The 12,136-nt window shown below is 32.8% G+C and overlaps 1 protein-coding gene across 2 annotated transcripts in view; it reads right to left on the reverse strand.

Moving 5' to 3' along the window:
• Positions 1–4,471: 4,471 nt before the first annotated feature.
• The window catches only part of LOC124357397 (homeobox protein CDX-1-like), a 52,866-nt gene continuing 45,201 nt past the window's right edge, over positions 4,472–12,136 (reverse strand). For both annotated transcript variants that reach the window (XM_046809158.1, XM_046809157.1), the window contains exons 2-3: positions 7,113–7,258; positions 4,472–5,816 (exon numbers count right to left, since the gene is read on the reverse strand). In XM_046809158.1, the coding sequence (XP_046665114.1) occupies positions 5,712–5,816; positions 7,113–7,258 (251 nt within the window). In that variant the 3' untranslated portion in view covers positions 4,472–5,711. The remainder of the gene's footprint in view (positions 5,817–7,112; positions 7,259–12,136) is intronic.

The following is a 12,136-nucleotide window of genomic DNA, read 5'->3' on the forward strand; positions in this document are numbered from 1 at the left end:
GACATGTATCGTTCTGCGTGAACAGTACATTGCTGTTGCCATCCATGCGATACATAAAAAACTATGTCATATACTGTATATTTTGTGATTATTATATTATATCGTACAATTTTTTTTAGAAAATACCACCTGTATAAAAATAAAATACATTAAGATTGTTACAAACTTCACCAGTAAATACATTTTGCACCACTTAAAATAAAACTACACTACATTTATTTACTCACGTCCAAATGTCGGTCAGCCGAGTGTAAGTGCCTGTCATCTGTCTGTTTTCATGAATCTTGACATCAATACAGAATCAAAAAGCTTTATTTCCATTGAAAAATATATTTTGAATGGGAGACATAATATACACTTACATAAAACACCCAAGAAACCTAGTGTCAGACACAGTTCCATCGTACAAATTAAAACAATAACAATTAGAACTAACAAAGACTTGTAAAAACGACAGAAGAACATCGCGTACACATGGAAAATGGTACCTAAGGCGAACATAAGTTATATGTCTAAAATAATCTCAATTTTAAAGTTCCATGATCATTTTTTATGTTCGTAAATACATTTGTAGGACTGTCTTATCATATACCTGGGACTTTCTGTAACTATTGGGATAGATTCATCCAGTACACGACATATGGACTGTACACCCCATGTGCAGGGAGAATATTTTCCAGCAAACCATGACCTTTCGGTCATATTAGTTTCACCGTCATTCACCTTTCTGTGGTTTCTTAAAACAAATATAATCAGCAATTAATTGTTTTGCTAGATGTATTAAAATCAACTCAGCCAAGGACGAAAGGCTGAACCAAAGGCCAAGGTACTCGTATGTTGGTAATGATTTCAAAGATATCAAATGTAATCAGAAAGATAGGTTGCTGCTCCTCGCTATCATTAACCTTGCCATTCTCATGAATAACCAATCTGTGACCATTACACCATAGATCAGAGGTGTTTGGAATAGAGATGAAAAATCAAAGTTTTTTTTAATCTGTGGCTGAACGCATATTAGTAAAAAAACCTTTTAGTATTTGTACACTTTAAAATGCTAATGTCAATAGATATAAATATATACTAATTATTGATTTATTTATAAAAAATGAATGATTTAATTTACAATCAAACATTTCATTCCAAAATAAAAAATATGAAATAATTTAGAAACATCATCTCAACTGAATTTGGTTTTTTGGTGATAGAGACAAAATTATTTCAATATTTACCATTTATCTAAAATAACTAAATTGATAAATAAATTATTTATTGTAACTTACAATGCCTAGTTTAATTGTATTATATCAATTGAGTTACATAACTAGAGATAATGTTACTGAATAACTATTTACAGCACCAAGGTTATACAATTATTTATGGAAAATAGTAGCAGGGATCATAGAAGTCATTTGTAATAAATATTTTTAGTTCCGTCCTCTACAGTTAAGGGTTCACGGGGTGGTGGGGGGGGGGGGGAGTTTGAAAGATATTTGTAAATATTTATTGCCTTGTAAACTAGTCTAATATTCGATTAATTATAAGATGTATTCGAATGTCAATCACTACCTATAATTAGTACCTTGTGAGTGCAAGAGAGGATTTTATAGACCTAACTTTGCCTCAATAAAGCAGATTTTTATTACATATAATTGTCGTGCGTAATAGATACAGAAAGTGTCCATGTTATCTAGAGGTACGATGACCATACTTAGGGACATGAAATCGAGGACATGTTTAGATAATGTTAAATTAGAGAACGAAATTAACCGACTGGGGAAGGTGAAAGTTTAAGTTCAGATGACGAGCCTGTATACAGACACACGTCATTGCCGCTGGTCTCCAATGCCATACATAAAATATAAAAGGCATTCAAGTACACAAATAAAAAAAATTGAAATTGAAATATATTTATAATAATATGTACAATTATGTAAGAAACCTTTTATTTGTACTTGTTGGAAGAAGACAACTTGGTTAGCGGTGCGTTTTCTTTATGTTCTCAAATATTTCAATGGACGATCCCCACATGTTCATTTGAATAATTAATAGAGCTTTGACACAGACTTCGGACATCAAAGTTTTTTCTAAAAGCCAAAAGTTTTAAATTAAGGAAAATGCTCTTTTAATGGATGCATCCTTGTCTGGAAAGAGATAAAGCAATTTGTTTCACATTTGAAACTGTTACCTCTTGCTTTGTCAAATCCCTGAAGAGAACCAGTCATCTTTGCTCAATGGATGGTTTATTTTAAGATATGATTTTAATATCACCATTTCGTTGAACATGGTATCAGGTGACGTGTTGGCTGACAAAATGTTTTCACTCAATGACCAGTTTTTCCAATTTTTCCCATTTGGGTTGCTGTCTCAAACTTGTCCAAGTTTCGCAATAATGAACTCTGCACCGAGTAGCAAAGCATCATATGATTTATGGATACAGATCATAACGTGAGCAACGCGGCCCACACCAATCAAGGGTTTATTGCAGCTTGTAGATAATTCTTTGAATAGATTTTTAGTTCCTTTTCTCTTAGCACCACCAAAATTGGTATTGATATTATCTGTTGACGAATCAGTTACTTTCTCCACAATTACATGTTTGTTTAGAGTCAGTTAATTAGTTTCCAACTCAAAGAGTTTAACATTACATGGAAATATTTTACTACGATGGGCAGTAGGTTATCAGAGTCATGATTAGATGAATCAACTATTACTGAAAGACAGGACTTTTCGGGCAACTCTTCAATCATCAGTCTTTAAGCTTCAGGTGCTGAACATTTTGACTAGGTACTGTCTGATTTGTTGTTCTCGCAAATGAAAACTTTGGCTGAAACGAGCATGACATACATGCTTTGAAGTACAATCCAGAGACCTAAAGCTATGGTCATGTTTAACCATGTGAGGCTATTACCGCTTCGTCTGTAAAAAGTTAAGTTTTCTGAGAATCGCCATTAATAAAAACGTTGTTCATTGATGTGTTCGCCGCAATATCAGAAATAATATTGAAATATTGTTATATTTCAGATGATTTTTTTTATGTCACACTTACTTCCAGGGGCAATACTGATTTTACTGTTAAATTGTGTACACAATACTGAATGTGGATTATTATGTTTAGCAAATAAAAAAATGCCAGTTTTAAAAAGATTTCATTGAACACACAGTTGCGTAGTGTCCATTTTTCGTCATTGCCACTCGTTTTAAGCAATTACTAGTAAGGCAAAAAGGTAAAAATGCTATGTACGACACTACTACAACTAGTCCATTACGCGTGATGAGGGGTGACACAGTTTGACAGATGCGATTTCTAGCAATCGCATCGGTGCGGCTCATCGGTCAAACTAGAATGGTTACTGCACTCCTGTTAGAATATGTAAGAATGGTCAATTAGCGCAGTGCGAGAGTAATGTGGATTGGCATTATTATTGAACCTTAGCCTATGTTGGAGTAGGCTATAATTTAATATAATATCCTGAAATCCGGGACATTCTAAGACAATTCCAGGACGCCAGGGCACAGCACAGGAATCCGGGACTGTCTCGGAAAATCCGGAACGTATGATCACCGTATTCAGAGGTAAATAAAGAAATGGCATATTGACATATTAATTTTATTTTGCCGTTTTACAATATTTATGCGGCAATCGTCTATTTATGTAACGTTCGAATCAGCTGTTTTTATTTCAAACCGGGTTCACAGTCGGCCTCGATTACTTTCACGATCCGATCTTGATTACTGCAGTTACCAAGTCAAATCTTACAGGCTTCTGCAAAAGCCTCGGACTTTGAGGATTCCCACAAGTAAGGGAGGCGCATAGGTCCTTTTAGGACTAAGCGTGGGGACAAACCGTCCTTTTCCATCAAGACAAGAAAGTCTTGTGTCAATATCGAACTACGAGAATCTATCATAGTATACGAATGATCGAAAAGATAATCGGTTTAGTGAACGAGTAGAGTGAAATTCGATATTGTAGAAAATTAATTACAGTGTCGGATGCAGCCTATTCAGGGTAATATTTTTAGCAGAAATGTATTACGCTTCGTCAAATTTCAGTTGAAGGCTATAGTTTAATTAACTGTAGCTATGTTGCCAACGACAAAGTTTTAGTAAACATTTTGTTCAACCTCCATAATTCGATTAATGTTAATTGTAGATAAGAATGTGTAATTGTTGTATAACATTTTTATGTTGTTTTATTTGTCTACAAGACAACTACAACAGTAATATAAAATCTGTTCATACATTATGAAATACGAAACCAATTATTTTTTAAATAAAAAACTTCCAGTGATGTTAGGGCACTTATATAAAAAATAATGTTTTGTTAATGTTTATAAAACTGTTCGGGTAGAAATACCAAATAAGAAGGACAATTTTGTGCTGCAAACAAACTAATTAGAGGCCGATCCAGATCAGATTTGAGTTAATCTGTATAGAAACTTATAAGGGGTTAGAATAATCGAAATAAAGGAGATATCAGTAAATTGATTAGTTGTATTGTGTATTTAAGTGTTGTTTTAATATCTTTTTTACAAATGTATTTGATACAACTATTAACATGAAGGTAGTACTCCGAATTATTTACAAAAAAAACTATTCTACAATTGAAGTAATAAATAAACTAAAGAAGCAAACACTTCTAACAAGGCACAATAATTTTACAGCTCGCTAAAGTCCGTGATAACATTGTGTATGAAACATTCATGTTAGGGTATGTGCTAAACAATCACTGTACAAAAATGTAAACGTTAAACTGGTTTCAAAATACATATTTTAGTTTAGAATATAATATTGGCTAATTTTATCAACAGCTCAATTTGTCAAAAGTGAAAATACAATTTCAGCGAGTTTAATTGTCGCACATGTCAATGAAAGAAAGAAACTGAATTCAATAAAAATGAAATCACGTGTAAATTTAAATCTATGAACAAAATGTATAACTTTTAAGACATCAAATAACAAAAATGTCACCTCAATATACTTGTGACTTTCCACAACGTACGACAATAATCTTCATTCGTAAGCAACACATATTCTTACTACTGCTGTAAATGTAAAATAGAACAAAATAAAATAAAATTAATATACTCACAAGAACTTTTAAGTACAATATTTCAAATACAAGATAACATAGTACATAAACACTATGCATATGTTTGAATAATTAGTTAATTAGTACTTAAATGTTAAATAATTTAGTTTGTCCAGTAACGAATTTAAATATAACTACATAGGCGTACTATTAGAGAAAATAGTACTAAAAATACAAGTAAAACCTAAACATCACAATTGCAAATTGAATGTCAATACAATACGTTCGTTAGCCATTTCAAATATTTATACATTTTAAAACTTAATCAAAATTCTTACTTAATAAAGCACATTAATATAGAATTTATTAATAAAACTCTACATTTATTTGGCAATCACGACAAAACTTCTTTTGGTCAGCATGATTACGGGATTGTTAGCTACAGTCAACTGTATAAGTGATAAATCTACAGTCTACATGTCTTGGAACAAAACACGTTTTTTCACAAATGTCATTAATTAATAAGCAACAATACATTATGAATACCTTAAACATACATTTATATAACAAGGAACTGTACAAAACTAAGTTTTATTTACAGAATAGTGACTAATAATTATAATAAAAAAGTTAAATAAAAAATTACACTATAAACAATAACCACCACGCGGGAGGACAGAATTCACAACATGGCGAGCTGCTGCATCTTCTCCTTGTGGAGGAGTTCTTCTCGCTTCTTGAGCTGCTTGCGTTCCTTAGCTCGTCTGTTCTGGAACCAGATTTTAACCTGCAACAGAGAAATAAAGATGAGTCATTTTATTGGTATAAAAGCGTACTCACATATTTAATTATTAGCTATTATACAGTTTAGTAATTATGCAGTAGCGGGATAGCGTTGTCTTTAGTTTACAGTTCACACAGCGTCAATATATTACTAACACAGTTAAACTCTTGAGACATTTTCTGCCTAGCTTTTAGGACCTACCTATATTCAGTCAACATTTTTGAATGGAAGTTTCAGTTAGCAGTATTTTATTGTGGTGTATAAACTTAAAAGTTGGTCAAAACAGTAATACCTGCTGCACATTACAAAATGCAGTAATTGGTCAATACAACAGTATTGTACTATTTTACTTTAGACCATGGTTAATTACAGTAATATTGTGGATTGGAACATGATCAATACAATAGTATATTACTTTAGAACATGGTCGATACAATAGTATTGTACTTTAGAACATGGTTAAATACAGTAATATTGTACATTAGAACATGGTCAATACAATAGTATAGTACTTTAGAACATGGTCGATACAATAGTATTGTACTTTAGAACATGTTAGAACATGGTTAAATACAGTAATATTGTACATTAGAACATGGTCAATACAATAGTATAGTACTTTAGAACATGGTCGATACAATAGTATTGTACTTTAGAACATGGTTAAATACAGTAATATTGTACATTAGAACATGGTCAATACAATAGTATAGTACTTTAGAACATGGTCGATACAATAGTATTGTACTTTAGAACATGTTAGAACATGGTTAAATACAGTAATATTGTACATTAGAACATGGTCAATACAATAGTATAGTACTTTAGAACATTTTCGATACAATAGTATAGTACTTTAGAACATGGTCGATACAATAGTATTGTACTTTAGAACATGGTCAATACAGTACATCACATTCTACCAGTTTCTTCTTTTTGGAATCAAATGCTTAATTTAAGAACAAACACTCCAATACTTAAGTAATTTTATTTTTGTGAGGCCTTTCGTGTTCAATGAACACATCATCAGACCCACATAACAGAAATAAAAGTAAAGTAATAATACAAGCAATTTAGACATAAATAAAAACACGTCATTAAAAATACAAAGAGATACAAGAATTTTACAGTAACATTGTACTTAAGAAGAAATAATCAAATCGTGATTTTCATTGGTTGTGTTACAAACTGATTTAGTTGGCCTAGATAAGTAATCTAAGAACATTTGTATGTATTCTTGCAGTTTCAATAGCACTAACGTTCTGGGAAGTTGCATATTTATATTTGTCTATGACTGACCTGGCGCTCGGAAAGTCCGAGGTTGGTGGCCAGCTCCGCCTTGCGTCTGATGGTGATGTAGCGACTGTAGTGGAACTCCTTCTCCAGCTCCAGGCGCTGGTGATCTGTGTACACTACCCGATACTTGTCTTTCGTCCGCGTCTTTCCTGTAACACAACATCATTTCTGTCTACTATATCTTTCTGGGCAGTAATTATATCAAATTAAATAACGCACTACGATTTAAACACGCTTCCAGTAGATCATAATTTATTGATATTTACATAACCACAAATACATTTGTATTTAAATAGTTATGATAGTTATCCCTTTCATTCTTATCTAAGCAGACATCCGAAAGTAAGTAAACTGATGGCGAGAGAAAAGTTCGTTCGGTTTAACAATAGCGTTGTTATACGGCAGCTATCAGTCTTGCCTAATTCATTTGACAGCCTGGCTTTTGGTAGTGGAATAAAATGCAAGGTAGACGTATTGATATTTTCGGTACAGTTTAGCTTTCCAACTAACTCCGATAGATTCCATTACTCGTAAGAGAGCACGCATCTTAAGATGAGAAATTAGAAAAAAACGAGTTAACCGTGATTCAAGCGTAATACTTGTATAAATATATTGCAAAGCAGTATATGTAAAGGTTCCCGAAAACGTTAAGCCCTTTTGTTGGGCCGGCGGAGTTTTTTTTACATTAATAGTTAATACACCAGAACCCATCCGAGATTTTCTTTGCAATTTGGACTTCAAACAAAAGTTCCTATATAGTAACTTCCTGACTTTTCTCTACCTGATATAAGTTTCTATGACATCTCAGCAATTTAAAACCAGACAATTATTTTTATAGTTTCCTTATAAAACCCTGTTTATTTGCTTTGTTTCTATAATATACAAAGGATTAGTTTCGATGTATTAAAACAATATTGTCAGCCCAAATGTTCGTGTTTGGATGCAACATCAATCTGGATGTAGTTCTTTCCAAGTATTATTTCAAGTAAGTAAGAACAACGCCGTGAGGTTTAAGGGGAATTTAAATTTGAAGGAGATTTTAAATTGCTAAACTCGCTGGAATGTTGAGACGTGAACGTTGAAAGATGTGAGGCTTTGGTGCGCCCGCGCCGACACAATGGCTGGCCCCATATCAGGTTGTAATTCCCGGATAGGACCAGGGCTAATGTTATCACTCAAAGGTGCCGCCTCACATCTCGCCGCCGCGTCAGCTGATAGCAGATCCAACATGGCCGCCTCACACAGCTGATCCCCCCTCTTTGTGTGGTAGAGATAACCTCACTTCACTGTGTGTGTAACAGGTGTGTTTACACTCTAGTGGCAGGCCCTGAGCGATGGCCGTTGGCCGACTAGTAATCTATTGCGGTTATAGCCCAGCACATATGCAAGATACTAAAACACGGGATATGCCCAGGAGTTAAATATTAACATAATCTCAATAAGATCCGACTTTAATGGCAATTCCAAGTTAATGTAGACGTATCCACTACAGTTTTCTAAATTACTTAGCTTTTTGGAATTTAGGTGGCAAACGCCTAATAAGTGTTATTTCATCACTACGTTTGTCGTGTTGTTGGCCCTGGATGAAGCAAGGCAATGGTACCTTACATTTCGCAGATGCTAAAGGGAATTCTTCCTTTAAAACTACTTAAAGAAAGACATTGCTTTTGGTTGTAAACAACTCGATCTCCACACCAACCAGTTTTAGAAATTACATTGGTAAAGAAGGAAAGCACTTTACATAATGGATGAAAAATTTTAATAGTACGGTTTCCTCAAAACTATGTTTGTAAAATATTGTTAGCTATATAATCAAAGAGCTTCCACTTGTTGGAAAGATGCACAGTGTGCTACTAATGCTTCGACCGAACATAAACACAGAACATGTAATATTTGGTATTCCAATGAAGGTAAAGGTTACAATCATGGTCGCCAAGTAAGCGGATATTGTTTGTCTTGCTCGTGATTCTGACAAACAGGTTCCCTTTAAATAGCGACCATTCAGAAGGATCATGATAGATAGAAATATAACTAATCACTGGCCATGGTCGTGAAAGGACATAGTTTCCAGTATTTGATGCAGCATAGATAAAGATGCCCAATGTCCTGTGCCGGAGCTTGTTTTAAATAAAACTCTCTGCATATGCTTATGTGCCATAAATTATTTCAACAAGGAAAATATAAATATCCGCAACGTAACAATTTATTTTTTGCTACTTATTTTATATTAAATTTAAATTAGAGCTAAAACCTCAATTTGTTGCCGTGTCATATATATATGACTTCCCAAATAATCAGTTATAAGTTTAGAAACTTAATGACAACTCAGGTTAACGACAAAAACTTCGTCATATCTCTTTAATGAGGAAATAAAAGCCACTAAAATTACAAACAATATTCTTATATCTTGATATTTGAAAGACAAAATCTTCATTGTAAAAATAATATGGAAACCTTATAAACCATATATATATATATATATATATATATATATATATATATAATCAAGATAACTCGAAATTAAAATAATCGGGCTATTAGTTTGCTCTCTTAATATATAAGATTAAAGGAAAGTGTACGGTTCAAAATTGTTTTATTATGCATTATGCAAATTGAGTGGTTTTGCTATGCATTAGTTTGAATTATAATAGAATAATATATATATATATATATATATATATATATATATATATATATTATATATTACTTTGAATTATTGTAGAAATTAATTCCTTACATTTTCGGCTGAGGTAATGTAGTTGGGAGTATATCAGGATGGAAATCTGTCCCTCGGGCAATAAATGATTGGATTAAAATAAGGAATTAGGTAATAAAAATCCCTAAAACATTGTCGTAAAACAATTAAACACTGGAAATGCACGTTTTGCAAGTTATATTGAACTTTTTAAATCGTGAACATATATTCGTGTCTGTAATTATTTCATACAATTAAGGAGGTTAGAAATATGTTTAGTCATGTCTTTTACTTATAGCGTAGTGGTTAACGAATACCAATTTTAATATCGACCGACTAAACTGCAAAAAGATGAAATGATAAAATAATTTTTTATAAAAAAAAAAATATAATAATTCACGTATACACAATAAGGAACTTACTGTTACCACTCTTCAAGAAAACAACGACCAAAATGCTATGCAAAGTTTTATTGAGAGGTTAGTTTTTGTTAAACGGCCATAAAGGCGGAACTGGAGAGGATTGGGCGGATTCCAATTAGGGGAGGGGCGGGAATGTCACCCCGGGGAAACATTGAGCGAGATCGAAAACCTCGATTACAGCTGCGGGCCCGGCGCAGTTATGCCGTTTGTAATTAATAGCGGTTTGATTTAGTGAGAGCATTTGTCACAAGACATTCAAATCGTCGCCTCTGCGGGGAGCGACTACTCCTCCCCTCTATCTGGCCTCACTTTTAAACACAAAATAATTGATGAAATATTATATTGAAAAGTTTTGGTTCGGTGTTGTGTTCTACACAATGTTTTATATCGGGATTATTTAAATCTAATTAAATTGAAATAGACAGAGTCATTGTTTATATATCAGTTTTTTATATTATAATGGCTTAGACACAACAAATGTAAATATAAACATAAAAAAACGATTATTTGACTATATCAATTTAGTACATAATACTTATGGAGAAAGTTTACTATAAGTGAATCACCAAATAATAAATATTTTTACTAACTACGATTTTGGTGGTTTATGGAATGGAAAAACCGTGTTGGTTATTAAAAAAGCGCACATCGATGTTTATTGTTTAAGACAATATTTCATCTGTTGGAAAAAAAAACATTTGGAAGATGTTAAAAACATTTTCTGGTATATTTCGACAAAACGCAAAGAAAACGTACGCGCACTTCAAACCTACCACTATAACAGAACCGTGGAATGAAAAATATCATACATACAAAATATCAATATTATAAGTACAATTGTTGGTGCGTTAATCTAAGTAACAAGATGTTCTTCCACATAAATACACAGATTTCACCAAATAATTATTACCAACCGCAGGATCACTTACATCCACACTCAAGTCTGGTCTGGTACATGAAGACGGTGTGGTTTTCAAAAATAATAGTCTCTCCCCAAGTCCGCAACTAAGATTGTGAACTGTTTGTTGGCTATTACAAAGGACCGTCGTCGGCCACACAATAAAATTACCGATCAGTAAGTTCAGTCACCTAAGGAAAGAAATAAAATGACCTTGATATATTAAAATTAATTTTTCGAATACTTTCCCCCATAAATATTGCTGAGAAAATATATGAATCATCTGCAAAGCTGAGATTAGGTACGCAACAAAATGCTGTGAATTTCTAATTTGATTATATTGATCACTAAACGTCGAGAATGGCGGACCTGGCGAGAGTTTGTAACAATTATTTGAACATTTATCCAAACACTGATTAGTAGCGTAGCAGTGATATTTAAAATATTTGTAAAGTACGAGGGGCAAACCAAAGAAACTTTTTAAAATCGGACATGAGTCCCTTTTTGTTCGTCTAACTGGTGGCGCCTCCCTCTCTTACTCATGCTTTTAATTACTCATCTAATTGACTTGTTATGGTGGAATTTTACATAAACGCCCAAATAAATAATGCAGTTATTGGTAAGAATAGGTCTATTCAGTAATTCCAAAGATATATAAATAAAAATACAACATTGTTTAATGGTCTTAGGAGGCTTTATAAGAGCCTCAACAACAAATATTGTTGAAACAAATGTTGTTGTTCTGTTTTTTATATGTAAAACAGAAAAATCCCGTTGGTATTATCGATGCCCGCAAAAAATTTGAGACATGATTTATCGCGTCATGGAATCAAACGGAAACTACACTTATTTATAACGCTTTTACTACAATTCTTAAACTTTAACTGAGAAATCCTGAAAATGGAAAAATAAGGTAACAGTAAGAACTGGATATGTTTGTTGGATTAATTAATCTTTCGTTGACAGATACATGGCATAATAACCTTTTTATTCAAATAATGAATGTTTTGTG

The sequence above is a fragment of the Homalodisca vitripennis genome, chromosome 3 (assembly GCF_021130785.1).
Source record: "Homalodisca vitripennis isolate AUS2020 chromosome 3, UT_GWSS_2.1, whole genome shotgun sequence".
In the NCBI taxonomy this organism is placed as follows: Eukaryota; Metazoa; Arthropoda; class Insecta; order Hemiptera; family Cicadellidae; genus Homalodisca; species Homalodisca vitripennis.